Genomic DNA, 26259 nt, shown 5'->3' on the forward strand with positions numbered 1-26259 from the left:
CAGCCGCGCGCGCTGGGCAGCATGCCTGCAGAGGCCCCCGTTCATGCAGGCATGCCAGCCATGGTCGTGGGTGCATGGCCTTGCAGCAAGGCAAAGGCTTCATGCCTTAGAAAAATTTTGAGGTTTTCATCTACAGAATGCTATTGACCCATTTTCCTGCAAGAGCCCTTCAATGCAAATAGCAAAAGTCGAAAATCCTGAAAAGATAACTCCAAAAAGTCTGAGGGGTATCAAGTTAAATAGCGGAAAAGGTGCAGGGGCCTCGGTACAAATTGAAGGAATTCATAAAATCCGAGATCTGCGACAGAGAGTGAGCCACGTGGGTGAGATTCTAATCAGTCGGCGTGCAAAAGAAGCAGTACATCAGATCCAGGCGAGGGATTCTATTGGTCCGTGCATTTGTGCCTCAGTAAATGGCACACATGGAATTAAAGAGGTTCTGCAAGATTCCATTTTCCAATACCTTATTAGCCGCACATTGATTCAAATATAGCCGGCGTCACACCCGACACAATGTCAGGTGTGACGCATTTATTTGTCAAATCGTGAGGTTATTAATCAACGCGCGTGGAATCTTGTGGATCAGACGGCTAGAACTTCTGCCGACTACCAGTGATGCAGTACAGGTTCACAACTTTAAGTAATGACTTCCCCCTTGTCACGAAATGTGCCCCAAATTTACAGAAATGCCCCTCAACTTCAATTGGCCATATCTTGGCCATTTTAGGTCCGATTTCAGTGCTTCAAGTTGCAGAATTCTCACAAGAACGAGAGCCACACATTGGGATTGCTTGGAGAAGTTCCTGTGTGTCCAGAAGTGCGTTTTGTGAGGGATTTTGGTGCCAAATGCCTTTGGATGGACTTGGGGATGGCTTGAGATCACTTCTTTGAAGGTGTACATTGTTGAGCTATGGAGATGACATTGGGTTTGAATCTTCAAGTGGCTAGTCCACTTTGGTGAGTTCTCTCAACTATCTTTTGTAGATCCTAGGTTGAGTGATGTTGAAGTATGCCTAGTGAATCACATTGGGATTGGATCTTTATTTTTCATCATTTCATTTCATTGTAATGCCCTAGTGAGTTGTTAGACAGACTTAGGTACTTATAGTAGGGGCTGTGAGTTATTGGGGGTTGTTGCCCTTAGTCTTTGTATTATCAAGGACTGAAGCCACCACTGTAGTTGTAGTTTTGGAGCCTATAGTGCATATACGAAACCCGATTTGGGTATTGCACCGTGGATGTAGGCTTATAGCCGAACCACGTAAATTCCTATGTTGTGGTTTGTTTCTTGTGCATTTGTGTTGTGTGCTTGCAGAGTGGGTGTGTTACTCTTGGTTGGCCTTACCAATCTTGGTGGAAGGCGGGGGTACACACAAACTGTAGCTGGCCAATGGAGTGCCCCAGTCAGTGGTGTTTACAGGTTATCTAGAACAGCTCTTGGCAGCCAGTGGTTTGTGTTCTCCCAACCCCCCCCCCCAAAAAAATAGTGAAGCCGAGTTCAACAAATAAGCCATGTTCAAGTTGAGTATATCTACCCAACCCATTTGACCTGCATACTAAAATAGTAAAAAAGAGAAGCAGATCTATATTATTATTGAACATCAAAAACTTGTGCATCTTGTGTTTGCAATCTTTCATTTTCATGCTTGAGGTTCTGAGTTCAAGTCATGCTATTGTTACTTCCCGAGAAACTGAACTCCACTGACCTTTTTTTTTTCTTTTTGGATGAAAAACAAGGCTTCATTACCAAAGGGAGGAGAAAGGGGGGGGGGGGAGAGGAGGAGCTTTCTATGTTAAGCATAAAACGTATGGTGGAGTGGGGAGGGCATGTGTGGGAGAGAGCTTTCTACGTTGGGGGTTGAGGTTTGAAGCAGATTCTGTAGAGGGGACGAAAGAGGACAACAGGTTGATAGCAAGGATGGCAGGCGGGTGAGGGTGACAGGTCGACTAACCAGTAGGCGGAAGGATGCCGCAAGGATGGGTTGTCAGCGTTGCGAGGGGAGGTCAATGCTGGTGTCTCCATCATTTTTTACCAGAGGTCCGAAGAACTTTGAAGCGGTTTGGACGTGGTAGTAGTGTGGAGGATTAGCGATCTGAAGGGAAGATTGAAGTCGTAGTTTCGGGGAGAAATAGAACGCAGAATCTCCTTGCGACGGTGCCTGTGATGCCTACTTCTTCTCTGGCCACGACTAGGGCCACAGGACCTGAGGTTGCAGGGTTGGAAGGAGGAGGAGGGTAGATTGAGGTGTAGGACCTTCCGCCACTAAGGAAAGAGGATGATATTCATGCACGACAGCAACATGGGGCTTGGGAGTGGAGGTCTGATTGAGGTGGCCAAAAACTTTGCAAACGAGACACTGGGGAGGTTGCCGTTCAAAGTAGATCTTCTGTTGGAAGGAGAAACCTTCATCGTCCACAACGGTGACTGAGGTTGGAGGGAGGGCTATGGCAGAGACCTGAATAGAAATTTGTGCGAACACCAATCTAATCATTGTTTTGGTTCTCTCATCAGAGTATAAGGGGTTGTCGACGATGGACCCAATGATACTGAGCCTTTCACACCAGAAACGGAGAGGAAGGCCTGGAAGTGTAATCCACAATGGGATGGAGTGCAAATCTACCTAGTGAAGTTGTAGATATTGGTCCCATTGACGGAGGAAGATAGATTTTTTCCACACTTGACAAGGGCCACCCTAAACGGCTTTCAGCTTATTGTCTTCTTCAGAAAATTAGAGTATGAAATTCCATTGTCTAAGAGGTAAGTATCCAGGGTCCCTTGAGTTCTCCATTGCTTGTTTAGAGACATCTTTACTATATTGAAAGGAAGTCTACTCCCAATGAAGTAGCCTACCAAGCAATTCTTCCACTTAGAGATTTCAGAATCAAGCAGCCCTGTAGGGCAGAACCCGACCTGTTTGTCTCCGACAAGGGAAGGTGAGACAAAGTGGAGGGAGTGACCCTCCCTGGCAGGGATAGGAGCATGACTGAATAGAAAGTTCCAGGCCTTTGTGTCGGTGGCAGGGGGGAGGGGGGAGGAGAGGCTAGGACAAGGGGAGAGGGGTTGGGAGAGAGAGGAACCAGTGGGTGGGGCCGCCGGGAGGAGGTCAGACATGGCAGACTCTCAGAGGGGGGGGGGAACTCCACTAACCTTAAACACGACACATTTGTAAAATTTTTATGCATACCAATATGACTTATTTAGAGACAATCAAGTTATATTATATATTTTTATTTCCTGTTTGTGGGTTAAATAGCAGATCAAGTTAGTATTTAAGTTTAACCTGTTTACAAAACAGGCTGCCCTCTACTTCCGGTGAATCTGACATGACATGAATCTGATCAAACATAAACACAACCCAATGCCACCCACTAGATCCTCTGTTTAGATTTGATGACTGCATCTCCCACTTACTATGCATTTCAATCCTCCTTGTCCCACATAATTTCCTCAGGAGTGGTGATACATACACCTACCTACTTTTCCATTTGATGAGGCAATGTGGCAATTCCATTCATTGGATATATAGGGTTTAGTCTGGATTAACCACATCAATATCAGGTAAACTTCAATCATATACTCCCCATGTATTGGCAGATCCCCTTCTATTTTTAGCTATTCATTTAATTCCAAATTTTTTTCAAAAATTACATAATTTCAGCTATTGTGTAATAGATCTTCAAAGCTTTATTTCTCCATGTGGTCAATTCTTCTTTGGCAGAAACCTGAAATGTGAACTGTGATCCTCACCAGCCCACAAATTTGGCCCCACCTGAAGTCCTGAACCACCACGTGGAAGATATTAGGGTTATGAAGGCCCTCCTAGATAGACCGTGCAGGAAACCATAGCCCATATAACTCTCTTTCCTTTTATCCATATTCTTTCTTCTCTTCCCAAATGCTAGATAAAATAAACCAAGCATTTCAACTAATGGCTACAAGAAAACATAGTGCCACACTGCCACTACCAACTAGAGACATAAATGCTATCAGAAAATATGCAGTTCAAAAGCATTGTTCTTAGTAATATTAGTTGTTGCAGCAGTTGTAATGGAAAAAAGCTGAACAGATTTCTTACGGAGAGATCGCATGTAATGGCAGAAATATTTTCACCCTGCGGTTTTGGTATGTTTTCAAGATGATGAACTATCTGCTGAAAAAGCCCTTTCAGTGTAGCATCAAGGTCAAGAGCCACCATGCCCGGAGTACCCAGTAAAAACCGGATTCTACCAGCACAGGATGATAAGTATGATAAAGCATAGCCTCTTATTGCTGCAGAAAACAAGAATAGTCATTACTAAAATTTCTTACAAGAGAAAAAGCCATTTTTCTCAGTACTGAAAGAATTACGATCATATCTGGCATCACCAGAACAGAGGATATATCTGCATCAAATTAGGCTGTAGGACCTAATACGTTCATATCATGAGCACATTATAAGTTATAACCATTCTATTGATACCAAATTTCACGAATACTATTAAGCTTCAGAACATAAAAAATACTGGTTGGTCTGCAAGTCATAAACAATTATAGCTGAAAGTCAAATGTGTGAGAATCTGTAATCAATTATGCCTATTAAAAATACATTTCAATTTCATACTTTCTATGGATCTAGTTTATATGCAGCAAAATGTCATGAAGAACTGACAAAGTACAAAGAAGGTTAGGATGTGGTACAGAAAAGACTGAGCTGTCCTAATCACCAAAACTTCTCAGGTCAATAAACCACCAAGGTTACTGTAAACTCCAAACCAAATTTAAAATCTGTCTACTCCAATGCACTAATTGTGAGAAAAAATCTCAATTTTTTTTAATATTTTTATACTTTGTAGAAAGCTTAGGTAAAGTCTCAAAGAAAGAACTCAAGCGTATTGTTAAATATTTTAAGGTATTCTTATTTTTTATATGACTACTAGTACGAGCACTAGCTACCAAAAGGTAATTTAAAGATTGTCTGTTAATGAGTAAAGCTAATATAAGGCACCCTTATGGTGAAATACTACTACAGCTCTGTTGAATTCCTTTGACCTTTCAAATGAATACAGGAAAAATCTCTTGACCATGATCATTTGTTCAAGCATTTTATCTCTTAGATGGGTCCATCCAATGGAGGGTCCCGATCCTCTGAGCACAGGTCATAGCAAGTTATGGCAGTGCACAATCCTTATTCTAGTTTCACTGCAGGTGACAATGAAATGACACTAGTAACAAAATAATAATAAGAAGAAGAAGAAGGAGAATTGATGATGATAACAATAAGAGAAATTTACTGTTTCCTCCCCTGTACTTTGCCCTAATTAAACTTTCCTCCCCTCTACTTTCGATTGTTACACTCGTACCCCCTCTGGCTGACGGTGTTAGCCTGGTGTTAGTTATAGTTTAGCAAAGACCATTTTACCCTTAACTAAAACATCCCAAATATAATGACTATTTTACCATTTTCTTCATTTTCAACCCAAACATCCCCATGCTCCCTCCTCAACCCTTTCCCTGCCCCCACCCCCTTTCCTGCAACTCCACCCCTACCCCTGCTGCCAGCGCAATCCATCTCAGTTAACACTTTCAATAATGGAACGTACCTACCCCTTAATGACTTAGATAGATGATAATAGAGGAAGAGGGCCAGAGAGATAGAGAGGACAACAGAAACTAATTACAGAAGAAGATAACCTTTCAATTGGAACAACTAACTTCAAATGGTTTGAGTTCTTGTCTGCTAACAGAAAGATTTCACAGAAGAAATTGCAGCCCAAATAAAATGATCACTTGAAAAAGACCGAAAGAAGAATTTAGGATTTATAATAGCAAGTTAACAACCTACAGTCCTACTATTATCTCTTCCTCTTCCCTTTAGTCCTATTCCATTTACAAAGGAACCACAAGTTTCCCTCAAGTAAATCTCTGATTATCCCATGAAGAAAGTCTGCTGCTCTTCAGCAATCACCAGCTCTTCTATCTGGAACTAATCTGGATCCCTGAGAAATTAGAACCATAACACTGTACAACATCAAAAGAAAACCAAATCTTGAACCAGTGATGAATAGAGAAAACCCAAGCCAAGAAACTTGCTATCTGTGGACCTGGCCAAGTCCAGGGAACAATGAACAACTAAAACGATTAAATCCCCATTATCAAAGAAACGAGCTTTTTCCTTTCTGATCGTAGTTCATCTTTAATTCCATTGCTGCTCCCCAGTGTCAGCTCCAGATCATCCACTACGATTTCATGAATCCTCTCACCTTCTCATGGTTTCACCCTCGCGCTCTCAAACTCAAACTCTGATCCTCGCTTCTAACCTATCCCTCCACACCCTGCGGCAGGGTCGTCATGGGTCGAGTTCGTCTGGGCCACCAGGGGCTTCACCAGATTGAATGTAGGAGATGCCGGAGCTGCAAAAGGCGGTGATGCTGCCTTTTGGAAGCTGAGCCATCTGGAATCAACAATAGAGGTGTCGGATTCATCGCATTCGGGTATAGTGGCAGGATGGAACTGGTGGCAGCGAGTTGGGAAGAAACCAGAGATCACAGAATTCCACTTCCAGCCAAGATTTTCAGATCCAAAACGGAGCACCAAAAAGGGGAAAAAATCATCGGAAATTCCAATACCATTCATTTCAGCTCACAGAACGAGATGCAAAGTAGGGATTTTGTTTCGAAGCGACTTTCAAGAGCCAAAATGTACAAGATCTCCTGAAAACGATGAAGTTTGCTATCGATTTCCAAACACCAAAGCTGAGAATTTGAAGAAGAAAAGGATGAAATATTAAAAGGGGGAAAATTTCCAATTTCCTACCGAAAACCAATAAGAGAGAAGCCAGAAACCCAAATACATCACAGCCTGTCTGGTTACCGTTATCCTTCTAGCGAGGAAGGGTTGAACATTCTTGAGCATGGAAAAGCCTGCGGTGGAGTACCGAACATGCCCAATTGTGGATTTGCCAGGAAGTTGATCCAGATTAGACTCGTTAAAGACATCAGATACAAGACCTACACCGGTGATGGATTGGAGCACACCATTGTTGACAGCAACGATACCAATGTGGCAAAAGAAGCTATGAAAAGGGGCGGAGTTGCAGGAAAGATGGGATTGCATAGGGGTAGGGGCGGGTGGGATTGCAAGAGGAAGAGGAGGAGGAGGAAGAAGAAGAAGAAGAAGAAACTTTTTTTATACCAAGGGTAAAAGGGTCATCTTACATGCACCCAGGGTTATTTTGAGCATTAAAATTTTTTCTCCTTCACTAAGTCACGACTTAACAGACGAACACTAACAGACTGGGTCTAATTGTAACAGATCATAAACAATAGGGGAGGGGGGAGTAATAATTGAAAACAGAGGGGAGTAAAGTTTAATTAGGGCAAAGTACAGGGGAGGAAACAGTAAATTTCTCTAGTAGTAGTAGCAGTAATAATAATAATAATATTATAGTACTCATGATGATAATAGTAATGATAATAATTAATAATAATTATAACAACAATAATAATATAAACAGAAGGTTTCTTTGATGCCTCGTCAAAAACAACCCAGATATTTTTCCATTTGACGACATGCTGACACATCATTTATTTGTCCAGTAAGTGTCAACCCAATCCCATTTCCCCTCATGGAAATGTAAAGCTTCAAAATTTGGTTGAAGATTCAACTTTGTCACTTTCACTTTAAACCCTGAAAATACAGGGTTAAAAGTGCAGTATGTGGTGGGCATTACAATGAAGATGGGACCCCAAAACTTGACCTGCAGTTAATCCAAGTAGGAGGGTAGGACAGTCCAACCAACAGTCAGTTTGACCAGATGAACCCTCCACATGGCCCAAAACTTATCGTCCTTGACAGGCCATGTAAAGGACATATCCATAATGATGATACTATGTTGCTAAACCAACTAACCTGAGATGTACTTGCGCACTAAACAACAAAGGCGGTCAATTCCATCCAACAAAAACCCTATTGTAGGATCATTTGGATCCTGCAATGAAAACCACACTTTGTTAAGTTCAAGCAATTGCTAAGCTGCTTGACACAGAAAGCATTCCCAAAAAATATTTGTGTTTTTAAAGTCTCGGAAAATTTATGCTGTTTCACAAGTTAACTGATACATAAAGAAAGAACATGACTTACTATCTCAACTGGTACCATCCTGGCAGATTTAGATTTAGGTGATCCAACTCCAACATGTTGAAAGTACCAAATGACCTCAGATTGAGCTAAAGCCAATGTAGAAAATACCATCTGTAAAATTCAGAAAGTAACAAAATAACTCATAAATGAATATGGCAAGAAAAAATTGTTCAGAATTGCTCTAGGAACTTCGTTGGAGTCGAAGTTTTAGTGCTTCCACAGCTGTGGAAAATATAGATACTGTTTCCCTTAATAGCAAATTGCAACTCCACAAATGTAACTCATTGGGAAAAGAATGAGTACAAAAGTTCATGCAGATTGCGGAACTTATCAAACCACATAAGCAAGTCAACTATAGGATGGATTAGAAGCTCTAAAAGTCAGATTGAAGATCAACCAGCAGTTCGGCAAGTTTTTGGAAACTTTTCATTTTGTTTTACCTTATTCTTTTTCTTTTTCTTTTTTTTCCACAGACTTTCTAGCAATTCAACCAAGAACCATGCATCAAAACTGAGAAACTCGGATTTAAGTTGTTATTTGGATTTGTCAGGCGAAAAAGTATCAAACAAAAAAATGGTATGGAAAGCAATACAGAAGAAGGTAGTTTTGGTGCCTTGATTCGTGCCATATGGCATAGCAATTGGGTAAATCCAGACCAAATTTGGAAGAGGACACCATGAATAAGTCACATGTCAAATATGGGCCTTACTTGAAATCATATGGCTCACCATGTGTCGCACGTTGCACCTTTTACTTCTATTTCAATGGTCCAAACTCTTCTAAAGATTTATGTCTCAACATTTTTCTCGACTTCAATTTGAAAGGTGGTGGAGTCCGTTTAGGCTCAAACTTGGCAATAAGCAGGGGAAGCTTGGGTCCTACCTGCTGTAGAATTTGGGCCCCACCTAACCCACCATGCAACCTTCATTCTACCTGACCCACCATGTGACATAAAGTCTGCTTTCTGAACTCCCAAAAAAATAATCTGTTAATCATGTACATGCATGTGTTTATGATTGAATAGAGTATATATTATGTCTCTTTTAATGATTTATCAAATCCTCTGCTCCCTCTTATCTTTTGGAGAATGGATTTTAAACTTTTTAATTCAAATAATTAAAAATTAGTGGAGAAATCTTTAAAAATTAGGGATAACTAATCATTCTTTCTTATGAAACTACAAGAGGCTTGTGAATGACAAAGAAGTTAAGCTTGTGCCCAAGCCCACCCTCATCGCGAGTTTCATTTGGGCTATCCAAAAAGGATACCAAGGATGGTGGTGGATCAATATAGGATCGAGAAAAAGGGACGATCTAGGCATAGTTGCAATCCATTCTATAATTCTTCTCATTAGCTCTCATGGTAAAAGGATCCCACAAGAAAAGGAATTGTAGAGTTACAGTAAGAATTCACCAAAAAAAACATAAAACCAGACTCAGGTAGTTCCAACAAAGGATTGGACTAATGATGTATACAATACTTGAATTCTCAAAGTTCCATTTGGATTTCCTTCTTGATCAATAACAACTGCTGCATTGTCATCATATTGTATTATCATACCGTTGTCTTGTTTGAGTCCTTTACATGTACGCACAATTACAGCTCTAATTACTTCTGGTCTCTCTTGAGGAGTTCCTCTGCGCCTAGGACATCAAAATATCAAACCATGAACTAAGAAAGGCATGAGAGAAAAGCATATTGGCTAGTGATTGTGAGACCTCAATTCTTGACTGGAGGGGACATCAAAGGCCTCGGCCCTAACTTTCTCCTCCACATGTTTTTTAATAAACTTTATTTAAGTATTTAATCATGTGCAGAAATTTTTAGAAAATAAGATAGTAGAGTTTAATTAGTCAACCAAGAAAACTCCTCCACAGATAAAATCGAAGCAAAAATACATTAAAGCTGCAAGACCATCTGATCCAAGGCATATTTCTACAAATTTTATCCATAGCTCCCCCTACTTACTCTAGGTTATAGCCAAGCACAGACGAACCTCAAAGATGCAATCAAAGCCTAGAATATAAGGCCGAGGATGAGGTAATCAGGATTAGAGTAAAGATGCTTGCCAACAACTTGCAATTATTGCATCCTCTCTTTCTTCTTTAGGTTCCTCCATAACATCAATGTTAAATACCCCTGTGATCATGTGATGCCTCCTTGCACACGCTATGAAACAAAAAACCTTCAAGTCCTAGTTTCCTTCCTTTGGCTACATAACAAGGGATGTTGTTTAAATTGAGCATAAATGCAGCAAGTGCAGTTGATTTTGTAACAAGGTCAACAGAGCTGCAATATAAGCAAATGAGTTGGAATGGCTACTCTGACCTGTGCATGGACTCAATTGGGATGGGAGCACACGTGTAAATTGGAAACAAGAGAAGGAAACTTGCCTATGGAGAAGGTCTATGGGAAATTTGGGTAATTATTTTAACTCAGTTTTAAGACTTAGGAAATTCTACAACTGATACCTTTTGCAGTCTGGGGCATTTGGGAGGAATGTAATAGAAGACTTTTGATTTCAAACAGTGACAAATTCAGAGATAAAAGTATGGAGTTCCCGTTAGTGTCTGGTACTGGGCTTGTAAGTTGTAAGGAAATTCATGGAAGTAATTCAAGAAATATTAAGAGTGGTTGTGTGTTGATATATATTGTTGTGGCCCTTAGCCCATTACTTAACCAGCTCGAGCTTCTGGGATAAGCGATTGTAACATGGTATTAGAGTCAGGAGGTCGGGTATTCGATCCATGGTAAGTGTGAGAGGCTTGTGTTATATGTTGTTGTGCCCCTACACATTGTACCCCCTTGGTTTCAGGTGATGGTGTCAGCACATGTTGGTGTTACATGCAGAGCTGTGTGTGTATGTGGGCCTTCACGTGCAAGGGGGTATTGTTAAGTATTGATATACATTGTTGTGGCTCTTACTTCACAGCTCGAGCTTTTGGGATAAGCAGTTGTAACATTAAGTATAAGCAGATTTTCATGTAGTGGAATAATATAAAAGCATATATATCATGCATACTTTTCTTTAAATTTTTTTTTACGTATTGCTCTGGGCATTTGATGGGAAGATTGTTTTTCCCACACATCATACATCCCTTTCATGCTAACACCACTGCACTTTTTGTTTCTGGTGAACAAAGAATGTCTTTCTACCTCCAAGATGTCTACTATACATTTGCAAATTTTTTACGTGAAAGTATTTCTTCACCATAGGTATTAGGTAAAGTGAATCCCACCATTGGGATACCATAAGGACCTCCCTCCCTGTATACGAATGCACCAATCACATTATTTGGAAGACAGTAAGATGTTTCTTTCTCTATTTCTTCATTTCCTAATTTTGATTTCTAGTTTATTGTAGAGATTTTATTTTCATAAATAGTTTTTTTTTCTTTTTTACTTCTATTTTCAAAAAATCCTCTGTAGTTTCAGCTTTATAATTCTCAAAATTTGAGTTTTGAATCCTAGTTTTATGTCTCTGTTACACTTTTTCTAAACTCCAATGCATTAAATACTCTAATAAGAGCACAAAAGATCGAACAAGAAATTCAAACCATTGTAGATTTCACATATATCAAAGTAAAGACCAACTTCAGGTCAGCGTATGAAATACCTCTTAACGCATAACTAGACTCTGGAACTCCTATTTATGTAAATGACATTACTGTTTGGATTCTCAGATTTTTCCCACAACCCAAGGGACAACTCCTTTCATTTTCAAAAGGAACAAAAATTGTTTCTCAAGGAAATCCCCTTTTCATTCATAATCGGATAATGGCTTGACCCTACATGCCCAATGAGTACAAAGCATACAAAACAACAAAAGGATGCATTTTAAGCCCTTACAACTAACACCCCAAAAAAATTTAAAAAGAATTATCATTTTGAAGGCATTTCAGAAGTCAAGGTGGAAAAGTAAGTCTGCAGTAGAACAATAAGGTAATCAGTTTGTCACAAGAAAAATCCAATATTTCATGCCCAAATCAAGCTTGGGGACCTCAAAAAAGAAATAAAAAATTAGATCACTGAGACTTGAGAGACACCTAAAATCACATTAGTTTACCACTGCCCCACCTTATATACTCACTTTAAAAACAAGATTAGAGTTTTCATGCCTATCATTGTAAGGTATAGCCACTTTGCTACAAAGAAAGGAAAGACTCAAAGATTCAAATGAACTGACAGGGTATCACAAAGCACTTTTGAGGATGCCCACAGTTAAGACAGACCTGAATGCTTTTTTATGATTAAGGAATACCTGAATGTTGGGAGCCAATAAACTTGGCTGATCAGTGAAAAAGAGAACCATTCTTCCAATTTCTTGCTTCAATAGTATTCTCCTCTCTCGATGTATAGCATCGCAAGATATTAATGCTTGTTCATGCACCTCACTGCAATTTTCAACCAGTCATCAGTATATCACATAGCCGAATCACTAAGACATGTATAAAGCATTAAGTAAATAACATTTTTTATTTTGCCTTTATCCTAATCAGCCAAGTCCTCTGCATTTGCTTCAACAGTCACTGCTACTTGTGTCAATGCATGAACTGCTCAACATTATACAAAAGATATTGGCTTGGATACTTCATCATAGAACAGTAGAACTAGTCCAGGGCACCCATACCTTGCCATACTTGGAGGACAATGAGTCCCTTCTGAAGTGGGCAAGCCGCGAGCCTAGGTGCAACGGTTAATTTGCGCTACTGCAACCTGTTGGCTGCAGGTTCAAAACTTGGAAACAGCCTCTCTTGCGAAGAAGGGGATAAGGCTGTGTACTTTTGCCCCTCCCAAATCCTGCAGTAGCAGGAGCCTCGTGCACTAGGACACTCTTTTTTTCATGATCCTTTCTGGGTGATGCATACCAAGGATTAGCATGATTACATAATTATGTTTAATTATCAATTGTTTGGAGTTTACTTTTTATATTTCTGGTTATGTATTATTATTTCTAAACATAGAATATTTGAAAATTGAGATTATCGTTTATTTTGAAATTTTTTATACTTTTTTCTATTATTTCATGTGATGTATTCTACATTTCTAAACCTAAAATATATTTGATAAGATACAATATTAGATTGGTGTGGTGACTAGTGTAATAACTGTGGGGGGGCAAGGTAGTGAATTCCCAATTACAATTGGTTTACACCAAGGATCAGCTTTAAGCCCTTATTTGGTTGCGTTTATCATGGATTATTTAACAAGAGACATTCAAGATGAGATTCCTTGGTGTATGCTGTTTGCTGATGATATTGTTTTGATGGATGAGACAAAAAGCAAGGATTAATACCAAGTTGGAGTTATGGAGATCAACCTTGGCATCAAAAGGTTTTAAGATAAGTAGAACAAAAATGGAGTATATGGTGTGTAACTTTAGTTACACTAGGACGGATAATGGAATGGTGAAAATTGATGAGAGGGATATCCCGCATAGTGATTGTTTTGGTGGATGAGACAAAAAGCAAGGATTAATACCAAGTTGGAGTTATGGAGATCAACCTTGGCATCAAAAGGTTTTAAGATAAGTAGAACAAAGATGGAGTATATGGTGTGTAACTTTAGTTACACTAGGACGGATAACGGAGTGGTGAAAATTGATGAGAGGGAGATTCCGCATAGTGATTATTTTAGGTATTTGGACTCAATCATAAAGAAGGTGATATAGAGGATGATGTTTCACAGATAACTAAAATAGGATGGATGTGTGATCGATGTATTCCTTTAAAACTTAAAGAAAAATTTTATAGGAGATTTATACAACTGGCTATGATGTATGGTGTAGAATGTTGTGTAGTTTAGAAGCATTGTGTAGATAAATTCGGTGTAGCAGAGATGAGTAAGTTGAGATGGTTGTGACACAACTAGGAAGGATAAAGTAAGGAATGATCATATTAGAGCTGGTTTGGGACTAGCTCAAATACATGATAAGCTACAAAAAAGTCGTTTGAGGTGGCATGGCCATGTTCAACGGAGGCCTTTGGATGCTCTAGTATGGAGGAGTGATTTGATTCCAATTGAAGGAACTAAAAGAACTAGGGGCAGACCTAAAATACCCTAGGAGAAGTGGTGAGGAAAGACTTGCATAGTTTAGGCCTTGTATCAAGTATGACTTTGAATAGAGCTGATTGGACAGCAAGGATCCATGTAACCGACCCCATTTAGTTGGGATGAGGCTGTTGTTGTAAAATCTCTGGAACTCATTAACGGCACCCACTCTTATGTATATGAGATGAGACACATCGCAACTATGCGTCCAGTGGCAAAGGGCTCAAGATATTTCCTTTTGGGAAGACTTAAAGTGTTAGCGAAATGTAACTGTAACTGTATCAGAATTCCCCAAAAAAAATGGATAAATATTTGAAAGATAAAATTTATCTTTTTGGCATGACAAAGTAGTGAAACAAACTATTTTTTAAGCAAAAAATATGACAAGAAACGATTATTTTTCCTCTCATAGTTTGCTTATGGAACTACTAACAGAATTCATTCCTAACGATGTAGACATTTAAAGGTCATACCTTAGCATTTTCTCAACCTGCTTTGCAACACTATACTCCAGATCGGCTTCTTTTTGCTTTGCACGTCCAGATTTTGCCATTTTCTTTGATTCTAATACACGTGGTAGAACATAAAACTGATAATCTTCATGCAATAGCACATACTGCATGGTTAAGATTACTGACATGATCAGCCAACAAAAAGAAAGGACAACAATTACTTCTTTTTCTAAAAAAAAAATAATATTAATAAAATAAATAGAATTTTTAGCAGGAAATTAAATAGAACTTCACCTCATCCCTGAACAATGTCAGAATTAAGTTTTCCTTCAGTGCAGCCTGAAAACAAGAAACATCATAAGCAAGAAACAAACTCTTGAGTGGTCTCAAAGGCATTAATAAAAAAAAAGGAAACATCATTCTCAAGTAGCATCAAGTATTTAACAAAACTCTCTTCAGTAAAAGAACAAGAAATTGGCAGAATAGGAGACTGAAATACAAGTACTTCTGAGAGACACTGCCCAAATAAAAAACCTCTTCCATTTAATAAACTTCTAGACACTAGATTAGATAAATTTGCTCATATATGCACATGAAACAAAACAATATCTCAATTTCTCCCCACCTCTCCCTAGTTCATGGTGGAGGGTGGGATAGGGAGGGAAGAAATCTGAGAAGGGTTTAGAGTTGCTGGAGAAAAGGAGCACCCAACCATACACCATAGTTCAAACAAAATTTCGGAAATTTTGGATATTTCGGCCAGGTCGAGATGAGATGCTATGTCGAAATGAAAAAATACAATATTTCAGAAATTTCGGTCATCTCATTTCGGAAATCTCGAAAATTTCAGTCTAAAAAATGCACCATTTCGTCAAAATTTCAGTTGTTTCAGTCATTTCGTTTCAGTATTTCATCATTTTACACCCCAAAATGGCCAAGCAAAACTCATAGAAAAAATACAATGTTTTGGCGAAATTTCGCCAAATTTTTGGTTTGGCCAAAATGGCCTTCTGAGGCAAGATTTAATACTATGCCACACACACATGATTGAGTAACCACAAATTATTAGCAGAGCAGGTTGTTGGAATGCATGGGATCTAAATTTTAAAGGACTTAATTATGTCTCATGATATGTACTGCTTCATAAGATGCTGAATTTAGCTCCCTTATGCTGTTATCTTCAAATCACACGTCAATTTTAAAAAAAAATATTAAAGTAAGGTAAGAAATAAAAGGATTATACCAAAGCAATGTCAATGCTAGTGATACGAAGTAATTCATCAGGGCAAACAAGATATCCAAGGAGAACCCATTCCCTGTAAGAATTAACATTTGCTAGGTCTTGAGCCCTCTGCAGAAAACACATGAGACAAGAAATACAACAAAATAGTTAAGAGTAGAACTCCAACGTCCTTCCCTGAAAAAGGTTACAATTTTATGGGAAAAGGATGGCATTTGTTTCAGCAAAAATAAAAAAATTTTGGGAACTCGAGGAGAAAAAGAGAAAAGATACCATTGGGTGAGCAGAATTTGTAAGTATGTCCGGATATCGAGGATGAAACGGACTTAAAAACCCCTCGTTTCTCAACTTCTTTGCATCAGTAGATAAAAAAATAACAGGACCCACAGCCTCCAAAACCTGGAAAGTATACAGACTTTCAACCATAACGTTTATTGCAAATGCTACCAAAATACCAAACCATGATTTATCTATCTACATAATAACTGCAATTGAGTATCATGGTTCTGGTGAGAAAAATTTTTCCTGATAATAATCATACATCATGAGATCATAAGATAAACCAATTGTTTCAAAATTAGTACATCTTAAATATCTTTTTAAGAATGAAACTATAAACACTTGTGAATATAGACTATAGACAGTTGCAAGAAACTAACAGAATGTGAAAATATAGACTATAAACACTTGTGAATATAGACTATAGACAGTTGCAAGAAACTAACAGAATGTGAAAATAATACACCGGTTCCAGTCTTTCAGTGACTATGCATCTTGCTTATTCCTAAGTATTAACATATGGGAGTCGAAACTTACATCAATGAGATCATCTAGACAGTAAGTTCACCCTGATACTTTTAAAACACTGGTATAGATCAAACATGTTTCTACAGCAATAGCAACTTACAAGTTTTGATTTATTGGGGAGAAGTTTTCTTAGTCTCGCAGGTCTAGAGAATATCTCTAGTTCGGCATAAATATCTACCACGTGGTAGATTGGATAGAACTGGAATTTGTGGACAGGTAAACCCCAAGGTACCTGCTCATATGTCAAGTGCCAAGACAGAATTGGCCAGGTGGCAAAATAAAGCTTTGAAAATGATGAAAATGTAAAAAAATAAATGGATGGCTGAAAATTCAAGGGAATATACCAATACATGTGAAAGTATGTGGTTGAATCTGATTCTGAAATTTGACATACAGCCAATCCAGACCATATTCTAGATATCCATACGATTGAAATTGCCACATCACCCTTCCACATGGCTAAAATTGGTGCTGGCCTAGAGATACTCCTAGATCTTCAGTTTAGAAAAACTTTTTCCAGCTTTATTTATCACAAGGTGCCAAAATGTTGTCAAAGGTACAGGCCCTACGAATGGTAAAACTCCAACCACTGCAAAGGCTCCAAATAAGAAAATGAAGGTGTGGGGGTGATAAGGAACCAGATACAATACACAAACAGCAATACAATTGCTTACTTTATCATGACAAAACAGTTTATGCTATCCCAATAGAATCAGCAACCTAAAGGGCAACACAAATACCTCTCCAATACGGGGGCTGACAAAATTAAGGTCCTCTTGCAACCCCTTTAATGGTGGATCATAAGAGTCTATAAACTGAACTAACCTGCCACTCACAGAAAGGGGACAGAAAAAATCAGTTGCAACAAACAGTAAGTGAAAATAATAAAGATAAAAAAAGACCACCGCACACCCATAGTTTGAAATTTCAACAACATATTGACATGCGAATTGAGGGGTCTTCAATGTTTCAATCTTTGCACCAAAATGGACCATATTTCGGTGGTATATTCAATCATTTTAGTCATATCAGAAGCAAATTTACTACATATACCCCCAAAAGTGATCAAGATTAGTTCGTGTCATGTATTCTAAGCCCCAAATAATATATCCTCAACCATGGGCCAGGTCAACACTTTATACTATACAAGCAAAGCATCAGCAAGGTTGAATACTATCAAGTATCAACAGGGAGAGAGGGAGAACAGTAATTTTATAAAATGAAAAATAGCTGACTGATTTAACTAGGGCAATAACAATAAAAGGATTCATACCGATGATAAAACTCACAGTCTCTGCCATTTCTTAACATGGCATGCAAAAGGTTATACATTTGCACCATCATTTTCCTGGGAATCTGTCATGAAATCATTGAACTGTCAACACAGAAATTTATATATATAGGGCAAGAGATCTCTACTTGGTCGCATGGTTTCTACACAAGCACCTGGGCCAATGGCGGAGCACACCTGGGTATCTACCCAAGGGGCAGAGGCATCTTTTCACGGTGCCATGTGAGAGGGCATAGGAAACACCACCAAGTAGAGATCTTTTTCCCATATATATATATGAAATACCCAAGAAGAAGAGAAGGAAAGTAAACTTGCCTTCTCAGAAAAGAGGTTAACACGAACAAACGAACAGAAGAGATCCATAAATGCATGCAAAATCAGCGAATTTTGATGAGGCTACAAAATATCAGCACCAATTTACAAATGATGAGGTAACAAATTTAAATCATTGTGTTCTATCCATAATGCAAACATTTGGCATGGTAAAAGAGAACAATCCAACAACTCACCAGTAAGGTAATAACTGTACTACTTAGATCCAATATAAGCCGCAAAGCCTGTTCTCGAAATGCCATCAAATCAAGGAGGAGCTGATACAACACAAAACGGAAAATTAGAATTCATAGATACTTGAAGCACTACTTCCACATGATACACTAACTAATTTTAAAACATGAAAACTTCCTGGTATATGCATGCTGTGATACACACAAAATCAGGCATCAGTTCTCATAAATAAGATTTATAAGTATATGATATGCATCTCATACATAGTTGTCACGGCGTTTAGGCAACCCAAGACGTTGGAGGGGACCTGGACGCAAGGAGACACCAATGAGGCAACCAAGGCGACCAAGGTGCTCAAGGCGCCTGGACGCCTAGTCACCGCAACGTCTTGACAACTATGATCTGAGATGAACATTCATTCAATGAAATGAGATTGAGCCAGGATAAACTACAAGTAAAAGATAACTAATCCTAATTGAAGAACAGATGTAGAAAAATAAACCAAGACATTCATAAGCACAAAACTACAAGACCCAGTTCAACAAATGCTGCAAATAGAATCTACATGTAATCTTTAGACGACCAATAAATCATAGGTTTGGAATGTACATATCAGCATGAAGTTCCATAACATTGTCCATTAGACCATCTTGAAATGCTATACAAAACCCAAATTCTCATCAAGTAGCAGTAAGGAACTGTTGTAATATGAACTCATTTATGAATTTATGAACAAATTCTCATCATCTTCAAGTTGAGGCCTTCACTGATGTTGACTGTGCAGGGTGTCCAAAATCCAGATGACAGAAGATCTACGTCAGGATATTGTACTTTTGTTGGAGGTAACTTGGTCACTTGGCGAAGCAAGAAGCAAGTTGTTGTTGCTCGATCTAATGTTGAAGCAGAGTTTCGGGCTATGGCCCATGGAATTTGCAAACTTCTCTGGCTCCAAGGACTTTTTCAAGACATATGTGTTGTTGTTGATCTGCCTATGCTCCTTTATTGTGACAGTAAATCAGCAATAAGTATTGCACATAATCCAGTTCAACATGATCGCACCAAGCATGTTGAGATTGATCGTCACTTCATCAAGGAGAAGTTAGAACAAGGAGTCATTTGTGTTTCTTTTATCCAGTCTAGTGAGCAATTAGTTGGTATTCTCACTAAGGGAATTGGTAGTAAAAGTTTTTGTTCTATAGTTAGCAAGTTGGGCATATTTGATATTTATGCACCAACTTGAGGGGGAGTGTTGTAATATGGGTTCGAGCGTATTTTTGTCATAGTGGTATTTCAGTCCTTGTACCTATTCTAGAATGTTTCCCTACACTCATTATAAATAAAGTGGGGGCTGTGATCATATTGTCACAAGCCATTATTCATATTTCCCACAGGCCACAGGAACATAGTCACATGTTCTGCTTGGGCAAACAAATGACTTATGTTAAAGCATATGCGCATGTTACATTATGCGTATATGGGCAGCTTGGTCACACTGGTCATTTTTTGTGTTATACTTTATTACTCTCTGTCCTTATGTGTAATATTCATATTTTAGAACGTTATAAAATATATTGGCTGGGCTCACGTTTGGGAATTGACACATACCGTGAGTTTGTTTTCTCTCTTGTGATTCTTCTTTCTTCTACATTCGCAGGTACTGGTTTCAGATCCTGAATTCCTGATTAATTACATGGTATCAGAGCAGGATTTAAACCAGTTCTTGCTTTCTTCTCTTTGGTTCTGAAGGTTCTTTCAGGTTTTCTTTCTTTTCTGGTTTGCTGCAACCACTGCCCTGGATGACTTGAAACCCTAGTTCATGTAAAATATTTTGCTGATATCTGCTATGTGCACTGTTGTTCCTGTTGATGCCTCTTACTGTCTGCGCATACCCTCTCCGTGCAAGGACTCTATATTCTCCCTGTTCAGGTGATTTTCTCTCCCTGCACGGGTGATTTCTCCCCTTTGGTGTTTTGAGAAGATGCTGCAGCTTTGCTCTTGCCTTGGAGATGATAGTTAGATTCTAGGTTTAGGAAATAAGAAGGGAGAAGAAAGAAGTTGGAGGAGGAAGAAGATAGCAAGAGAAGAGAGAAGAGAGAAGAAAATATTAGGCTGTAATCGATTGTGATGGAGAGGCTTCTCCATACACCATATATTCATTCAATCATAACTAATAGAGAATTACATCCACCTCCCTAGGGAGGTAAAAGGGAAATAAAAAAGAAAAACAGAATTACACAATAAGGCAACTAGTAATAGAACTAGTTCCTAAACTACCCCTATTACATGACTTCTAACACTCCCCCTCAAGCTGGAGAATATATATCATGCATTCCCAGCTTGCTTAGGAAAGAGCTAAACTGAGGAGAGCCAAGAGCTTTGGTGAAGATATCTGCCGACTGATCACCAGTCTTCACAAAAGGAGTACAAATTCAGCCAGAGTCTATCTTCTCCTTAATGAAATGCCTATCAACCTCAATGTGCTTAGTCCGGTCATGTTGAACGGGGTTGTGAGCGATACTGATGGCAGCCTTGTTGTCACAGTACAGTCTCATGGGTCCTTCAGTGTCAAATCCCAGTTCCTGAACCAGTCTTTTCAGCCAGATGAGCTCACAAACTCCATGTGCCATAGCTCTAAATTCTGCCTCGGCACTAGATCTAGCCACAACATGCTGTTTCTTACTCCTCCATGTGACTAAGTTACCTCCCACAAAGGTACAATAGCCGGAGGTAGATCTCCTGTTTGTAATGGAACCAACCCAATCGGCATCTGTGAAACCTTCCACTCTCAAGTGGTTGTGCCTTGCATACAACAGTCCTTTCCCTGGAGAGGACTTCAAATACCTCAGAATGCGATACACAGCATCTAAATGGCCACTCTTGGGAGCATGTATGAATTGGCTGACAACTCCCACTGCATAAGAGATATCTGGCCGAGTCATAGAGAGATAGATAAGCTTCCCCACTAGCCTTTGATACTTTCCTGCATCAACAAGAGAAGGACCATAGTCCTCTCCTAGTTTGTGATTCTGCTCAATAGGAGAGTTTGTTGGTTTGCAGCCTAACATCCCTGTCTCTGTCAACAGGTCAAGAATAAACCTCCTCGGACATATGTTGATTCCTTTCTTGGTCCTTGATACTTCTATTCCTTAGAAGTACTTAAAGGGACCCAGATCTTTGATCTCAAATTGCTGTGCCAAGTAGCTCTTCAATCTACCTATCTCAGCTGTATCATTTCCTGTGACCACGATATCATCAACATAGACAATGAGGGTTGTGATAGTACCATTACTCCACTTGGTAAAGAGAGTATGATCAGCTTGGCTCTGGGAGTATCCATTCTTCAGAATAGCCTGTCGGAAGTGCTCAAACCATGCCTTTGGTGACTGTTTGAGACGATATAGGGCTTTCTTAAGGAGGCACACTTTCCCTTCAGCTGAAGGCATCTTGAAGCCTGGTGGAGTGTGCATGTACACTTCCTCTTCCAAGTCACCATGAAGGAAGGCATTCTTCACATCCAACTGATATAAAGGCTAATCTTTATTGGCAGCCAAGGATAAAAGAACTTTTATCGAGTTATGCTTGGCCACAGGGGCAAATGTCTCCTGGTAGTCAATTCCATAGACTTAACTGTACCCCTTGGCCACCAACCTTGCTTTGTATCTCTCAATACTGCCATCAGATTTATACTTAATTGTATAGACCCATCTGCATCCAACTGGGACACGTCCGTTGGGGAGGTCAACAAGTTGCCAAGTACCATTCTTCTCAAGTGCCATCATCTCCTCAGACATGGCTTGTCTCCACTTTGGGTCAGACATAGCATCAATGACATTCTTGGGAATGGAAGCAGTAGAGAGAGCAGTAATAAAGGCAAGGCCTGTAGGAGAAATTGCATCATAGGAAACAAACTGGGATATAGGATTAGTACAAGTTCTTTTCCCTTTCCTAATAGCAATAGGAAGGTCCAAATCAGATGGAGGAGAAGAAATGTCACCTAATTGAGGAGGATGAATCTCAGGATGTGGATCTGGATCTAAAGAGGACCTTGGTAGATCATCTTTCTCGTATTATGCAAGCTTTCACCTTTTTTGTATGTAAGGTGGTAATCCTTCTCTACCTTCTCTTTACCAGAACCACTTTCAACAACCAAATCTGTATTCCCCCCTGATCAACCTCAACCACATCTACAGTCCTATGTTTCCCAATGTCAAGCATAAAAGGGGATGTAGGTAGAGGAGAAAGAAAGAAATCATCAGTAGCCTATTCACTCCCACAATTCTCCCCCTGAAGAGGATGCTGAGAAGGGACAAAGAAAGGGATAGACTCAAGAAAGGTAATATCTTTGGAAATGATACATCGGCGGGAAGAAGGATGATAACACTTGTATCCCTTGGTAGTAGAAGAGTACCCAAGGAAGAGACACTTTAGAGCTTTGGGGTCAAGTTTAGTGCGAGTAGATTTGTTAACATGCACATAACAAACACAGCCAAAGACTCTAGGTAGAAGAGAAAAAACAGAGGCCTTGGGAGAAAAGATGTCCAAGGGAGATTTGAAATTAAGAAGCTTGGTAGGCATACGATTGATGAGAAAGGAGGCAGTGAGAAGAGCTGCGGACCACAAGGTCTTGGGGACATGCATGCCAAACAATAGGCTACGGGTGACCTCCAGTAGATGGCGATTTTTCCTCTCAGCAACCCCATTCTGTTGGGGCGTGTCAACACATGCTAGCTGATGGATAATGCCATGAGTAGTAAAGAAGGTTTGAAGGCCACCAAACATGTACTCTCCCTCTTTATCCGATTGCACAATTTTGATGCGGGTCTCAAATTGAGTAAGGATCATTTGGTAAAAATTCTAAAAGGCATCACAAACATCACTCTTATGCTTCAAAAGTACAATCCATGTGGCACGGGAAAAATCATCAACAAAGGACACAAAATAACGAAAGCCAAATAAAGAAGTAGTAGGGGAAGGACCCCAAACATCAGTATGCACAATATGAAAAGGAGCAACAGTTCTATTACAATGATAAGGATATGAAGACCGACAATGTTTGGCAAACATACATGGTTCACATTGAAAAACATGAGAAGAGGCAATAGATGAAATAAGTGAGGCAATTGTTTCCTCATTACTACAAAAGATGGATGGCTAAGACGGCGATGCTATAACATAACAGAATCCACAGAACTACTATCATTTTGACCACACACATAGGAATGAGCTGTGGGCAAAAACGGATCAAAAAAGTAGAGGCCTTGCTCATCACGTCCACCACCAATAATCCTCTTCGTCACCAAATCCTGAAAAAGACAGTGAGAAGGAAAAAAAGTGACACAACAGTTGAGAGATTTAGTCAAATGACTCACAGATAAAAGATTCAGTGTAAGGTTAGGGACATGAAGAACAGAAAAGAGGAAAATAGATAATGTCACAGGGATATTACCCTTACCAGATATGGAGGAAAGGGAGCCATCAGCTACCCTAACCTTGTCCTTACCAGAGCAAATGGTATAGGAATCATAATAATGAGACGTACCAGTCATGTGGTCCGTGGCACCCGAGTCAATGAACCAAGACTGGGCAGCAGTGGAAGCTGAGGTGGAGACCTGCAAAGCTGAGGATGATGAGGATCCAGCCATACTAGATGTAGAAGATGTGCTCAACTGTGACACAACCCTGCGAACCACTGCATCTATAAAGGTGGAGTCATCCTGTGGGGCATCAGCATCAGTTGCCGCTGCGGAATGAGCTCGAGCTCCCCCTCTACGGCCACCACGACCACGCATACCAGGAGGACGACCATGGAGAGACCAACACCTATCCTTGGTGTGTCCAGTGCGTCCACAATGATCACATTTAAATCTGTCTCGCCCAACTCCACTGGCACCAACTATCTCCACAGTACTAGCTTCCTCACGGTTAGGCCCTGGGCCTCTACCACCTCCACGGGTATCTCGAACAGAACTAGAATTGAGGGCTGACCTCTCAGATGATGCTGGTAGTGGTGCCATAGTAAGTCGCCTAGTCTCTTCACTCTGTAAGTAACTACAAACTTCACTAAGAGAGGAAAGGGGAGACCGGCCTAACAGCTGGAGTCTAACTGGCTCATAGTCAGAGTTCAGACCACCAAGCAAAGAGAAGACACGCTCTTTTTCAAGAGTCAGATACACCTTGGCTTCATCTTCTGGGTTGGTCAAATGAAGGTCTCTGTAGTGATTATACTCTTCCACAAGACTAAGGAACGCACTGTAGTACTCAGAAATAGTGTTGTCACCCTGTTTCAATGAGTGGATTCTTTGATGGAGCTGATAGACCTTGGCAATGTCACCTACTCTGTCAAAGGCCACGGAGACACTATCCCAAATAGCTTTGGCAGTTTCCTTCCCTATAAACCTTCTCCCGATCTCGGGCTTCATGGAGAAGATCAACCATGTTATAACTGTAGAATTTTCAGTCTCCCATTTATCAAAAGTAGGTGAACCAGCTGTGGGAGCCTTGATAGAACCTGTGATATATCCAAGTTTTCCCTTACTCCTAAAGGAAAGTCTCACAGAATGTGACCAGTCTAGGTAATTAGTACCATCAAGCTTCACAAAAGAAATCTGTTGATGAGTACTCTCATAAGCCAACTGAGGGACAACAGTGGGTGGTTGTGAATCAGCAATACCAAGCACAGATGTATCCGAATCATTCATGATGGATACCAACAATAAACAAGATCACCAAAGGCAAGTGGGGAGTACACACTCAACTCAAACAAGCAAGAAGTCCAATAAGCAGCCTAGGATAGCACACTGCCGAAGCAGTCCTAGCAGCAAATTTCTAAGAGGACTTAAATCAAGCACTTCTAGTGCATAACAACAAGAATCAGAGGGCGGTCCCTAAGAAGAGGCCTCACAAAGGCTTGAAGGTGTAGTAATAACTTCAAACAAGTAAAAAAGCCTCACAAAGGCTATGCATACACATCCCTCAACCAAGGGAACATCAAATTGCAGCTTGAAGCAAGAAAAAAAGGAAGTAAACACTCTCGGGTTTACCTGGGCCGAACAGAGGATCCCACACAAGGAGCAAAACTGCTTATATAGCTTATTCAATCAGCAAGGGAGATCATATCCACTCTCACAAGTGTCCTTGGGCGATACAAATGGGCCAAACCAAGACACAAAAGGAATCCGAGAATGGCAGCAGCTGCAACCTGAAACTGAGACTAGCGGAACTTGGAGCAGCAGCTGTGGGAGATCCAAATCTCCAAAGAAGCTTCAAAAGGTCTCAAGTAGATCCTTCAATCATCAAAAGAGGCTAGAATGAGCCTATTCCATATTCTTTAAGCAAAGCTGTACACAGAAATCTCCTCTTTGGAATCCTTAGACACAAAGAATTTCAAAGAGAAGAGAAAGAATGAAAACAGGGACTGAACACGACTCTCAAACCTTAAGCCTGCTCTGATACCAAGTTAGATTCTAGGTTTAGGAAATAAGAAGGGAGAAGAAAGAAGTTGGAGGAGGAAGAAGATAGCAAGAGAAGAGAGAAGAGTGTAGAAAACCTAGGACCTGTAACCAATAGCTTTAGAGAGAAGAAGAGAAGGGAAGCCGATTATGTTAGCTCTCAGTAACTTGAGAGTAGTCTCTTCTCCCTCTATCTTATTTATAATAAAATCAATAGAAAGTTACATTAGAAAAGGGAGACTAACTCCTTATCAGCCAAGGAGAGAAAATAGGAAACTAATCTAATAAGGAAACTAACTTAGACTAGGAAACTGACTCCTAACAATTAAAAACATAAAGCAATA

General features: G+C 39.8%; 1 protein-coding gene across 2 annotated transcripts in view; it reads right to left on the reverse strand.

Annotated features, from left to right (window-relative positions):
- The window catches only part of LOC122650125 (protein NAP1-like), a 43974-nt gene that overhangs the window by 11185 nt on the left and 6530 nt on the right, over positions 1-26259 (reverse strand). For both annotated transcript variants that reach the window (XM_043843441.1, XM_043843440.1), the window contains exons 4-15: positions 18470-18550; positions 18276-18356; positions 17943-18025; positions 17410-17494; positions 16136-16261; positions 15866-15973; positions 14917-14961; positions 14644-14786; positions 12381-12513; positions 8120-8230; positions 7889-7967; positions 4077-4270 (exon numbers count right to left, since the gene is read on the reverse strand). In XM_043843441.1, coding sequence (XP_043699376.1) covers positions 4077-4270; positions 7889-7967; positions 8120-8230; positions 12381-12513; positions 14644-14786; positions 14917-14961; positions 15866-15973; positions 16136-16261; positions 17410-17494; positions 17943-18025; positions 18276-18356; positions 18470-18550 — 1269 coding nt within the window. The remainder of the gene's footprint in view (positions 1-4076; positions 4271-7888; positions 7968-8119; positions 8231-12380; positions 12514-14643; positions 14787-14916; positions 14962-15865; positions 15974-16135; positions 16262-17409; positions 17495-17942; positions 18026-18275; positions 18357-18469; positions 18551-26259) is intronic.

Source organism: Telopea speciosissima, chromosome 2, assembly GCF_018873765.1.
Source record: "Telopea speciosissima isolate NSW1024214 ecotype Mountain lineage chromosome 2, Tspe_v1, whole genome shotgun sequence".
Taxonomy (NCBI): Eukaryota; Viridiplantae; Streptophyta; class Magnoliopsida; order Proteales; family Proteaceae; genus Telopea; species Telopea speciosissima.